Source organism: Chinchilla lanigera, unplaced genomic scaffold, assembly GCF_000276665.1.
Source record: "Chinchilla lanigera isolate Chin_1 unplaced genomic scaffold, ChiLan1.0 scaffold00146, whole genome shotgun sequence".
NCBI classification, from domain to species: Eukaryota; Metazoa; Chordata; class Mammalia; order Rodentia; family Chinchillidae; genus Chinchilla; species Chinchilla lanigera.
The window spans coordinates 685650-698533 of record NW_004955547.1 but is presented as its reverse complement, the minus strand read 5'-3'; the positions used below and the strand labels follow the sequence as shown (position 1 = coordinate 698533).

Here is a 12884-nt window from a genome sequence, read left to right as displayed (position 1 = left end):
AAACAAATGAAAAGGGGAGATTAGGAAATGATGTCATAAAATGATAGTTGATAGCCCAGGAAAATAGGGACTTAGCTCAACACCTCTAAAAAAAATCCCATTATGGATCAGCTTTAGGGATAAAGCAAAGCTCAGGATGACTAATACGGATAAATGCAGTGTCCACAGCCGCCAGAAGGTGGAAGTAATCAGATGCCAGTCGTATGAGTTGGCCTTCCCTGCTCTTTGAGGTAGGAGGGGAATTGTGTTAGTTTCCCTCCAACCTAAACCAAGGCTTAGTGAATGTGTTTTCTTTTGCTGCTTCTGACAGATAAACCCCTCTGCCAAAGCGGCTTCTGTTCCATAGAGAACAGAATCAGAGATGACAGGAGAGAAAACCAGAGAGCGGGCACAGGACATCGTAAGAGTAGCCGAGGTCCAGGTCGCACTGGGGGTCAGGTGTCACACGAAGTAGAACAGGTTGGGAGCAGTGCACAGGTGTGGCCCCGTGAGCTCCGTCTGTCTGCTCATTCTCAGGAAAGGTTCTCTGCTCACTGTCCTGCCGCTGGTCCACTCCTCCAGGTGTCCAAGGACGATCGCAGCGATGTGGAGAGCAGCTCAGAGGAAGAGGACGAAACTCTCAGCACTAAAAGCCGCTCTGGCAACAGCTCCAGCAATGGTGCCAACTGGGTAAATGGGCACGTGGGAGGCAGCCGCTGGGCCGAGGAGTAAAGCAGTGGCATGGAGACTTCCACAGACATGGACACACGGGGCCACTGACGGCCTCTGCCTTTGGGGCCGCCCCACACCTGCGCTCCTGTGACTGAAGGGACTGCAAGGCACTGAGGAGAATCAAAGAAACAAATATTTTCACTTTTTTTTTAAACTCTGCCGTTTTGTATTTAATATCCTCCAGCTCCTTCCAGTAATGTTGTTTGCTCTGCGAGTGTGTGTGTTGTTTCGTGTGTTTGTGTGTACATTTGTGCATATGCATGAGTTCCATTGCCTGAGTTGGGCACAATTCTGTACTGGAGCCACTAGGCCTCGCCTGGAGCCTTTTGAACCCACTTCAATCCCAGACGTGGCTGCCCCTTGAACTGTGCGTCTCTGGGCTCTTCCCTCCCTCGTGGCCCGTGGCTCCCGAGACACAATTCCTGGAGCATCCGGATGAAGCAACGAGGTTTCTGCATTGTTCATTTTTGGAGCAGGGACTATTTATAATGAAGCTGTACAGAATAGGAACCTTGGGTGGATGGCCAGATTTGCTGTGGCCCCAGCTAGATCCCTGTCCTACCACCCGATAGTGACAGGGACAACTGCTGCCGCCCTGCTCTTTACTCCACGGTACGCAGGGCCGGCTGTGGGAAGGGGAGAGCCGGGGCCGGAGGAGGACAGCAGCCGCTGGGTGTGCGGTTAACGGTTTCATACTGTTGTTTACTCTCTGTGATTAAAGTGCTTTAGCCTTCTTCCGCGCGTCTCGGCCTCTTTCGTGGCTCTGCCCCTAGTTGTGTGAACTCGTCAGCTGATGAAGAATTTTGTGCCGCGTGTGGTGGCTGTGCCTGTACTCCAGAACTCTGGGAGTTAGGGGCGGTGGGATTGAAAGTTGGCAATTTAACAAGACCTTAACTCAAAAAATATTACTAATTTTAAAAGGGCTGGACATGTATCTCAGTGCAAAGGCCCTGCACTCAGTCCCCAGTCCCACAAATAATAATAGTAATAATAATAATTATAATAACATTTTTAGATCTGGTTCTCAGCACCTGGACATCAAATTTTTCCTCTCTCTGCATGATGTCAACCAGGGTGGCCTACATTTTAGGGCTTATGTTTTAAGAAAAGGTAAACACATTGGATGGGGTCACAAAAAAAGTGCCGAGTGGATAAAAGCATTTACACAGCAAAACCAACAAAGGCCTCGGTGGAAAACTAAAACACCTTTAGTTAGGTAGCTGTGTCTCTCTCCTTGTTCACCTTAGAGACTGCCAGTTGACACTTTAAGGTTGTAAGCAGATACTTCCTCCTAATGCAGATTTTTCTCTAGTTGAGGCCTTGGCAGAATTACTGTCTTGGTTACTTTTCTCTTGTTGCTGAGACAAAATACCAGTTGTGAGGCTGCAAAGCGCGGAGACTTGCTGCTGCTTGTGATGCCCTCAGGCCACCTTTTCTATTCTCCGGTTCCTTCTCAGCAATCAAGATCTCCTCAGCTCTATCTTCGCAGTCCACAGCTTTACTGGAGCTTGCTTTCTGACCAAACTCACATTTTAAATCATCCTGCTGGGCTCTTTGCTCTGGATTCTCAACATAAATCTGGCTAAAAGCCCCCAACAATAGCCATGCCACTGCCTCAATGTTCAACTGCCTTAAAATTTCTTCTGCCGGATTAATTAGTCTACCGCCCTTAATCTCAGTCTCAGGCAAAGTCTCCGAACATGAGCAAACTGCAGACAAACTTTCTGCTAAGCAGGACCGTGCATCGTCTGGAGTCCAACAGCCAGTGCAGTCCTCCTTCCCAGCAGAAACACCCCAGGCCTGGTCTTTATGGGCGGGATTGCTAGCAGCCTCTGGTCTTCTGAGCTCTAACCAGAATCTCCCATACAGAGCAGCCTAAGGTGGTCCAGCGCTTCGCTTTCAGGGGACATCTCCAGATCTTTCCAAACTCTTCCCACAAGCCGTTCCCAAAGGCTGTTGAACCACATGGTCAAGTACAGCCACAACAACTTTGGTACCAAATTGTGTCATGTCCTTGCTGAGAGAAAATACTTGATGCCCAGATTGAAGGAAGGAAAGGTTTATTTAGCTCCCAGTTTGTGGCAGTTTCAGTCCATACTCAGCTGGCTCCAAGATAGGGTGGCAGGCACAAGGGCAGCAGTTCTAGGCAGCAGAGGACAGCAAAAGCGGGTGAGAGCAAGCCTCCTTTCATAATATCTACCCGCCCACACCACACTAAACTTCTCAAATTGACACAGTATCAGCCATAGCAATTGCCAAATGTAGTATTCATGTCCCGGAATAATCCGGTTAGTGCATTTTTAGATTATAAAACTATTTCTAGCCAGGGATAGTGGCGCACACTTGTAATCCCAGCACCCAAGAGGTGAAGGCAGGAAAGGACAGAGTTTGAGGCCAACCTGCACTACATAGGCCATGTCTCAAAAAACGAAAACCAAAGAAAATAAAAACGTCTATGTGCTTTGGAGACATTAGGATATATGGAGAACTGTATGTTATGGGGACGGCTAAAAACGGGAAGAAACAGTTTATTGTAAGGAGGAGATACTCGATGTTCATAGGCATTGTAGGGATACTGACCCTGCTAACCTTGCTGGTGGTAGATTTTTTAAAAATTTACTTTTGGCATGGAAAAAGTTAAGTGTTATGTCATTTGAGCAGAACTAATCAGGAATACTAAAAGATTTAGTTCATCAATTTGCTATATTGTTGAATAGGGTAATGTAAAATATGAGCAAAACTGCTTTTGAATGCCAGACAAGGTATGCATTTGGCCTTTTAGAATTTGAACAGTTACTTTGTTAATACAGTTTGTTGGTTGGACCAGTTAACCTGACAGAAGATACAACCAAGAGATATACTAATTCTTTTTTTTTTTCTTTATTTTTGGGACAGGGTCTCGCTTTGTAGTACAGGCTGGCCTTGAACTCACTGTGTATCCCAGGCTGGCCTCCAGATCACAGCAATCCCCGTGTCTCAGCCTCCCAAGTGCCTGGCTTAAAGGATATAGTGATTCTTTTTATTTTTATTGATACATGTTTTTAGTACATAATGACTGCATTCTTTGTGAGGAGTTGGTACTTGTACATAATAATCTTAAGTCTTTTTTTTCATTTGCTTTCCCTCCCCCACTTCATCGCTCAGTCCCTTTTCCCTTTGCAAAAGACCTATCTGCCTATTTCTATTCTCTTTTTATTTTGCTCTTATATTTTAGGTTTCTCATTTAAGAGTGTGTGTGATTTACTTCACTTAACATTGTGATCTCAAGGTGCATCCATTCTCTTATAGTTGACTCAAGTTTATGCTTCTTTATGGCAGGGTAGTAGTCCACTGTATGTAAATGCCACATTTTCGTTATCCATTCATCTGTTGATGGACATATAGGTCACTTCCAAGGTATAGTTTTTATGAGTTGTGCTGCTACAAACATGGATATGATATATCACTGTAATATGATATCTTTAAATGTTTTGGGAAGATACCTAGGAGGGGAATAGCTGGGTCAAAGGGAATTTCTACTTTTGGTTTTTTGAGGAATCTCCATACTGATTTCTGTAGTAGTTGTACTAGTTTATATTCCCACTAACAATGCAGAAGGGTTCCTTTTGCTCCTGCAGCCTCTCCAGCATTTGACTTGATTGGTTGATGCTAGCCATTCTTGTAGCCTAGGTCACTGCCTCAACCTTGTGAGGATCCCCCTCCTCAGCCTTCCCGGTGCTGGGATTACAGCCATGCGCCACCACGCCCAGCTTCAGTGTTGTTTTGTTTGTATTTCTCTAATGGGCAGAGGTGCTGAACATTTTTTCGTGTATTTATTGATCATTTTTACTACAGCTTCTGAGGAGTGTCTTTTCATTTCAGTTGCTTATTTTTCATGTCTTTTATTTGGGGGAGACTAAGCTTTTGAGTTCTTTATATATTCTAAATATTATTCCTCTGAAGAATAGGTGGCAAATTGGAGGGGGTAAGACAGGGTCTCGCCGTGTAGCCCAGGCTGTCCTCAAACTCACATCGATCCTCCTGCCTCAACCTCCCAAGTGCTGGGATTACAGGTGTGCACCACTATCCCTGGCAAAAAAAAAAAAAAAGTTTAAGGAATATAATATTTTTTTTAAATAGCCAACACAGGGCCAGGGATATAGCTCAGAGGCACAAGCGCCTGTCTGGCAAGCACAAGGTCCTGAGTTCCATTCCTGGTACCAAAAAATAAATAGCGGGGCTGGGGATTTAGCTCGGTGGCAAAAGCGCCTGCCTGGCAAGCGCAAGGTCGTGAGTTCGGTTCCCGGTACCGGAGAAAAAAAAACAAAAAATAAATAAATAAATAAATAGCCAACACGTAGCTCTTATTATAGTCAGGCACTGTATCAAAGATATGTAATAAAGATGAGGCAATAAAGGTCCTGCTAAGGACCTGCCGGGGACTGGATTTCCACACACACAATGTACACCGGGCTTTTGTGTATATGTGTGTGTGTGGTCCCAGGAACTGAACTCAGGACCTAACCTGCTAAAGATCAAAGAGCTAATGAGTGAAAAGCTTTGTCTCTATACTATCACTTCCCAAGATTTCATAAGCAGAACAGATGTGGAGGAAACCTTTAGCCATACACACAGACTGGTGATAGTTTGCCTTGAATGAGGATCACCCGCAGGACTGGGCTCTTGTTCTAAGGAGGAACTGTGCGCATGGCTGGAGTGGGGGAGAGGTAGGGTGCTGGGTTTTGAATACAGAGCTAGAAGCTCGTAGTGTTATTGGTGCAGCAAGATTGTTCTCAGGTCGGTTTTGTATATGGCCTGGGGAGGTTTCATGCTTGAGGAAAGATCCAAATTAATACTGCATGAGTTACAGAGACTCACGTTTTCGCTACTACAGAACTAGTGGTATCTGTAAGAGAAACAAGACTACCTCTCTGTTGGACATAGGAGTTTTATCATTTACTGAAAAATAGGTTGTTTGTATAATGCTTTACTTCTTAAAAAACTACTTCATATCCACCCATAAGTGAACTAGAAAATGCTTTGGTAAAAATAGAGGTCATTATCCCCATTTTATGAGTCAGTGCTGTGATTATCTATTAAGACCACTCTAAAGCATAGGAGTTTAAAAAGAATTTGTTAATTTTACTATGGTTTCATTGGTTGAGCTCAGTTGGAAGTATCTCGTGATTGCAGTCAAATGGCAGCTGGGGGCTAGATGGCCACACATATCATTTACACTGGGCTTGTGTGTTTGTGTGGTGCTGGGACTTGAATTCAGGACCTAATACACACACTAGGCAAGGGCTGTACCACCGAACTACACCCCTAGTCCGACTTCTATATTTTATTGATCAAAACAGTACCATGGACTCTCCAGATTCAAGGAGATTAGAGTCGCACGGCCACAGAAGAAATGGAGTGTTGCAGCCATCTTTGAAAAATTCATTCTGCCTCAACAAGAAAGCCAAGTCTCAGAAGTTATTTTAAAAAACATTTTCTGGACATGGTGGTGTATGTGTGTAATTCCAGCTACTTAGGAAGCTGAGGAAGGAAGATCGCAAGTCTAACGCCAGCCTGGAAAATTTAGTGAGAACTCATCTCAAAAAATAAAAAGTGCCAGGGGCAGTGGCACACACCTGTAATACCAGCACTCGGGGAGGCTGAGGCAGGAGGAGAACTGTGAGTTCGAGGCCAGCGCTGGCTACATAGTGAGTTCAGGCCAGCCTGGACTACAGAGCGAGACCCTGTCTCAGAAAGAAAAAGAACAAAACCAAAAAATAAATACTGCATTGTTCCTCTGGTGTGAGAAACCAACTGTAAATAAGGACCAAAATGCATCACAGAGGGGCCAGGGATATAGCTCCGTTGCATAAGCTCCTGCCTGGCAAGCACAAGGTCCTAAATTCAATTCCCGATACCAAAAAAATCAAAATGCACAACAGATTTTCATGGTTTGTGTCTGGATGTCCCCTGAAAGCCTCAAGCGGTCATGGGGGAGGGGGTGCTTCTAGAGTTTGTGATTGATCCATAGCCCAATGCTGGGATTATGGGTGTGAGTGCTGCACCGTCCCGTGGGGTGGACACCTGCATACAATATAAGGAGGGAAAGAAGCTTGCTCTTCTTGCTCCTCTCCCTTTTTGCTCTTGTTGCTTTTGCTGTCTTCTGCTGCCATGAACAGTTGTTCCTCTGCCACAAGGCCCTGCCTTGGAGCCAGCTGATGGGCTGTGAGCTAAATAAGCCTTTCCTTCCTTAATTTTGGGTGTCTGGTATTTTGTGTCAGCAACGAGAGAAAAGTAACCAAGACAAGAGATACTGTAAAATAGGAATAAAATGTTCCAATGGGAAAGGCAATTAGGAAGAGGGGAGGGGAAAAGGAAGGGACATTTTTTTTTAAATGAGAAAAAAAATGGAGGAAAAGAAATTGTCTCCCATCGTCATCCCCAGAGCCTCTCTGCTGAGGCTGTCACTGCACACAGAGTGCTCCCCCTCCCACCAAAAGCCTAAAGATCATTTCCGTCAAATCTGCAACACATACAACTGGCAGAGCACCTATGTCCACAATACATAAGGAGCTGCCTACTGATTTGAAAAAGCAGCCGGGCATGGTAGCGCACACCTGTAATCCCAGCACTTGGGAGGCTGAGGCAGGACTGCTAGGAGTTCAACACCTAGCACACTGAGACCATATCTCAAAAAGAAAAAAGAGTTCAAAATATGGCAATACTATGATGAATGTGATCACTATGCATATCTAAATTGTACCAATAAACTTAATTATTAAAAAATATGGTAGGGCAGGGATATAGTTCAGCGGCACAAGTGCCTACCTGGCAAACATAAGGTCCTCACTTCAATTCCTGGTACCAAAAAAAGATATATTGCCAAAAATGATAGGATAAGTGTGTTCAAAGTAAGGGCGACCCTTCTCAAAAAGATAAAAAAAAAAAAAAATATATATATATATATATATATATATATATGTATGTATGTAATACAGTCCATGAGCCAAAAACTGCCTCCACTTCTACGGTCCACATGTTATTTGGGAAAAAAAAACCACCAAGACACAGACAAGGCGAAGTATTTAATGTCTACAGGCGACTTCACCCCCACATTCCCTTAGGGTTCGACAGCCTCCACAAACTGTCACACTGCTGCACCGGCAGGACCACAGGAACCCAGGCTCCTCCTTTCAGCAGGGCTTGGAAACCATCAAGCTCCTAGTCCTCTTGATCCGGAAATCAGCAGGTGATGTCTTTCCACAGCACGCTCAGGAGAAAACACCCCCATCCTACAGGACCCCCGAGCCCTTCTGCTCCTCGGCGGCCCGGCGCCGGGCGCTGCGCAGCTGCAGGTAGTGGTAGGCCTGGACGCTGCACAGGTAGCCCCCGTACACAGTGAGCAGCAGCATGGAGGCCGAGAAGGCCTTGTAGCCGATGTCAGCGAGCTGCTTGCCAGTTGGCATGGTGTTCACTACAAAGAGAGACTGCAGTTAGACCCGGCGTAAGGTCACGTCCCCAGCCCAGCCCTCCGCCTGGGACCATTCCCTAACCTGCATGCTGCTCAGTCCGGGTCTACACCGAATGGCCCCACACAAGCAGTCTTACGATACTCTGATTCCAAAGGGCACACGTGGTCTGGACACGAGACAGACACACGGTGGGAACCAGGTACATCTGAATGCTACTACAGACACCTGGCTTCACAGTTACGGAGAGAAGTGACTGGCCCACTCAGAACTGACCTGAACTGGCATGTATTACTTGAAGCATGTATGTTTTTTTGGCTCACACGATATTCATGGAAGTAGCTAGGGTTTAACATTAGCAGAGTTATTCTCCTAGAAGATCAAGTGGGAATCTTCCAGCCAATATCCAATTTGTTTTCCCATTAGAACAATCTTGTTCACAGTAGTCTTAAAGCATGTTTAAGCCATAACATTCCTAAAAGAATGCTTTTACATTATTTCAATTATGCTTCACCTTCTATAGCATTTAATTCTAAGTTCTAAATTGAACATTAAGAACCTGTCCCAAGGGCTAAAAACAATCTTCCTGGGTCCTGTCCCCAGTAAGTTTTAACTCATATATATTTGTCCCCGGTAAGTTTTAACTCATATATATATCTCATTTGCATGATATATATGTCTTCTATTTTTTTTTTTTTTATTGTTATCTTTTTGAAACAGGGTCTCACTATGCAGCTCAGGCTGGTCTTGAACTCACTTTGTAGCCCAGGCTGGCCTCGAACTTGCAAGATCCTCCTGCCTCAGCTTCCCAAGTGCTGGGATTACAGGCGTGTGCTACCACGCCCAGCATGACTTCTAATTTAACTCTTCCCCAGCTATTGTGAGCTGGGAAACAAGGGCAAGTTTAGTGTGTGTACCCCTTGACCAGAACAAAATGTTCCTCAATTTGGGACTGAGTTCTCAGGCTTCCTTCTGTTGAGAGAAATGAAATTAAAAGACTGACCAAAGCCAGATGTGGCAACACACACCTGTAACCCCAGCACTCGGGAGCCTGGGGCAAGAGGACTCCAAATTCAAGGTTGGCCTGGCCTACATAGCAAGACACCTACTTAGGTGCAGCTGTAGTTCCTTCAACTTGGGCTACGGGTGGTAGCATGCTTTTAGCACCAGCTACTTGGGAAGCTGAGGCAGGAGACAATAGCTTGAAACTAAAAATTCAGGACCAGCCTCGGCAACACAACTACAACCTGTCTCAAAAAGTGGAACATCTGGAAGAAGATAACCTCAAGCTGTGTAGGCAGCTGACAGTGGGTAGGAGATGCATGAGCCGAACAGCTGAACACTGCCTTTCAGGCAGGCTGTGAGGATGGCCCCAAGGCGGGGGGGGGGGGGGGGGTCCATGAGCCAAAGCACAGCCTCTTTGAATTCTAGTTCTGCCAAAGAAAGTGGCATTCATTAAGTAAGGTCTGAGAAAGAAAACTGAAGGACACAGGCTCAAGATGAGAAAGGTTACCCGAGGTCTGTAATGACCCTAAGCCACTGGAGGCGAAGCTATGCTGCAGCAGGCTGGGATATCACTGAAAGCTCTGCAAGGTGTCTCGCCGCCACTGTCCTAAGCTATGCACAGTGACAAAAACACAAGCCCACAGGGCGAGATACTAAGGTTGCAAACAAGCACTCCACAGACCCTGTAGCTTTCACTCAACTCTCCTTTGCTTACTTTTTATTTATTTATTTTTTGGTACCTGGAATCGAACTCGGGACCTTGCACTTGGCAGGCAGGCAGACAGACACTTGTGCCACTGAGCTATATCCCTGGCCCTCCTTCGTTTTCTCCTGCCATCCCCACACCATGGCCAAAAAATAACCAGTCACAGGACTCCCTCTCTGATGGGCTGATAGAAAAGCCAATGAAGGAACAGATGGCCCAGCTGGGCTAGAAGAGTGAGACTAGACCAACAGACACAATCCCACTGTCCTAGTCTCAAATTAGCAAAAACTTCACTAAGCTAAGGCGGGGACAGCAGCAGTGGAGACGATGGAAATATGGAAATAAAGGTTATAGCCGGGTGTGGTGGCGCACGCCTGTAATCCCAGGGCTCGGGAGGCTGAGGCAGGAGGATCGTTCAAGGCCAGCCTGGGCTACAAAGTGAGCTCAAGGCCAGCCTGAACTGCATAGCGAGACCCTGTCTCAAAAAGACCAAAAAAAAAAAAAAAAAGTTATTTTGGAAGGGCAGGATTTGTCTGTTTTTGTTTTTTTGTTTTTTTTTTTTTTTTTTTGGTTTTTCTCCGGTACCAGGAACCGAACTCACGACCTTGCGCTTGCCAGGCAGGCGCTTTGCCGCTGAGCTAAATCCCCAGCCCCTGGATTTGTCAAATGAATGGATTAGAACAAAGCTGAGAATACCTCCAAGTTAAGAAACCTGGGGCTTGGAATGCTGTTCAAAGAAGTAAGAAACAAGAGAAAGAGGTCTGTCACTGTGGGTGTGTGACGGTGTTAGTTAGGACTGTGGGGCTGAGGCTGGGTGTAGCGACACACGCTTGTAATCCCAGCACTCTGAGGCCAACATGGACTACACAGTGAGCTTCAGGCCAGCCTGAATCACACAGCAAGACCCTGTCTCAAAAAGCAAACAAAAAAAGGTCATGGGGCTGACAGCGCCTCAGTGGAGGCACACTTGCCAGGCATGTGCAAAGCTTGGGGTTCAATCTCTAGCACTGAAAAAAAATCAGGCACGGGGGTTGGACATACTAAAGTTAACACAACATCTATGAGATGACATCTATCAGGCAGAAGGAAATGAAATTCTGGACAGATCTTGAGAGAGAAGCTGTTTGAGATACAGATGAAGGTAACAGCTGACGCCAAAGCAGGGAATAAAACCAAGAGACGAGCTGGGCCTGGTGGCGCACACCTGCGACCCCAGCATTCGAGAGGCTGAGGCAGAAGGGTGGCTCAGTTTGAGACCAGCCTGTGCTGCCCGGTGAGTTGAAGGCCAGCCTGGATTAGAGAGAGACCCTGTCTCAAAAATAAATAAACATAAAACCAAGAGACAGAGGCCAAGAGAGCCACAAGAAAACAAGGAAAAAGGCAGATAGGAAATTCTAGAAACATAGGGGGTGAGGGTTCCTTTAGCTACATTTTCCTTCCTGGTTATAAATCACCTCTGTTATCATCACTGGACAGATGAGCTGTATCCTCCCAGTGTGTTCAGCCAGAATAAAAACTGGGAAGCACTACTGCAAAGTGCCATGAGGTCTGGTCAGATGGGAGCACTGCATGGAACGGGTGAGCGGGTCACAATACGCCTAGGGTAGATGCCAGCTTAATGCACCGCACTCCAACAGGCAGCACAGGTATCGAGTAGACAGCACAGATCTCAGCCAGGGCTCCCACAAACCTGAGAATCTCTCCGGTCTGGCATGTGTCTAACACTTTTCCAGGACAAAGAAAAAGATTATTAGGGGATTATAACCCTCTTCCCCTAAAGATGAGAACACATTTTTTGTTGTTGTTGTTGTTGTTGTTGTTTTTTGTCTTTTTAAGATAGGGACTCGCTATGCAGTTCACACTGGCCTTGAGCTCACTTTGTAACCCAGGCTGGTAATGAACTCACAATAATCCTCCTGCCTCAGCCTCCCAGGTGCTGGGATTACAGGCCTGTGCCACCACCCCCGGCTTCAGTGTGAATATCTTTTAAAAGGGAAGAAGGTAGTGACTAAATTGAGGATAAAAGTGAGGTGGGCCGAATAGAACCAGACTGAGGACTGTCTAGGAAAAAATGAAATTTGAAGTCCAGGGAGATTTAACCTTGGGAAGTGAAATTTTGAGACTGGAAGAGCATTCTCATTTAAGAAACAATCATTTGCTTTTTTTTTTGGTTTTTGGTTTTTGTCCGGTACCGGGAACTGAACTCACGACCTTGCGCTTGCCAGGCAGGCGCTTTGCCGCTGAGCTAAATCCCCAGCCCCCAGGAACAATCATTTTCTCAGTAAAGCACAAAGCTGGAGGCAGGCATCCTGGCTCACCGGTGGATCCCAGCACTCTGGGAGGCTAAGGCAGGAGGATTGCAAGTTTGAGTCCAGGGGCCAGTGATATAGCTCAGTGGCACAAGTGCCTGCCTGGCAAGTGCAAGGTCCTGAGTTTGAGTTCAGATACCAGGGGAAAGAAAAAGGATTGGGTCCAGCCTGGAAACAGTGATGCACAAAGCTGGGGCTGGGGCTCAGTGTGAAGGCCCCAGATTCAACCCCTTTAACCCCCAGGACACGGGTGTGAGGCACAAAGCTGAATCTCTATTCTGAAGCGATGGAACCGCAGGTTTTGGAAAAACCCCTTAGAGTCATTATGGAAAATACGGTAAGGGTGCAATTTCTAAGGGTGCTCTTTCTTGGCCCCCTAAGCGTGGGAGGACCTCAAGATAGCTTTCTTCTGAGAACTCAGTCCTTCAAATGGGACTATTACATCAGATTCACTAGTTCATCTTATTTCGCATTTGGAGCACATAATCCTGCGACGGCGCAGAAATCAACACGGCCTTGGCCGTATGTGGTGGCACACTCGGGAGGCTGAGGCAGGAGGATAGTTGCGAGTTCAAGACCAGCCTGGGCTACAAAGTGAGCTCAAGGCCAGCCTGAACTGCATAGCAAGATCCTATCTCAAAAAGAAAAAAAAGGGCCGGAGATATAGCTCAGTGGTATAAATGCCTGCCTGGTAAGCGCAAGGTC

At 46.2% G+C, this 12884-nt stretch overlaps 2 protein-coding genes across 2 annotated transcripts in view; one reads left to right on the top strand and one right to left on the bottom strand.

Annotated features, from left to right (window-relative positions):
* Cers5 (ceramide synthase 5) overlaps positions 1-1445 on the top strand; it is a 31485-nt gene extending 30040 nt beyond the window's left edge. The window contains exon 12 of the mRNA XM_005411958.2: positions 562-1445. Within this exon, the coding sequence (XP_005412015.1) occupies positions 562-711 (150 nt within the window). The 3' untranslated portion in view covers positions 712-1445. The remainder of the gene's footprint in view (positions 1-561) is intronic.
* A 6311-nt stretch (positions 1446-7756) lies between these two features.
* Positions 7757-8367, bottom strand: LOC102015156 (cytochrome c oxidase assembly protein COX14). Its single transcript, XM_005411876.2, has 2 exons — positions 8244-8367; positions 7757-8164 (listed from the first exon to the last, which is right to left on the bottom strand). The coding sequence occupies exon 2, from the start codon at positions 8154-8156 to the stop codon at positions 7983-7985; it is 174 nt and encodes a 57-aa protein (XP_005411933.1). The 5' UTR covers positions 8157-8164; positions 8244-8367; the 3' UTR covers positions 7757-7982.
* Positions 8368-12884: the final 4517 nt, after the last annotated feature.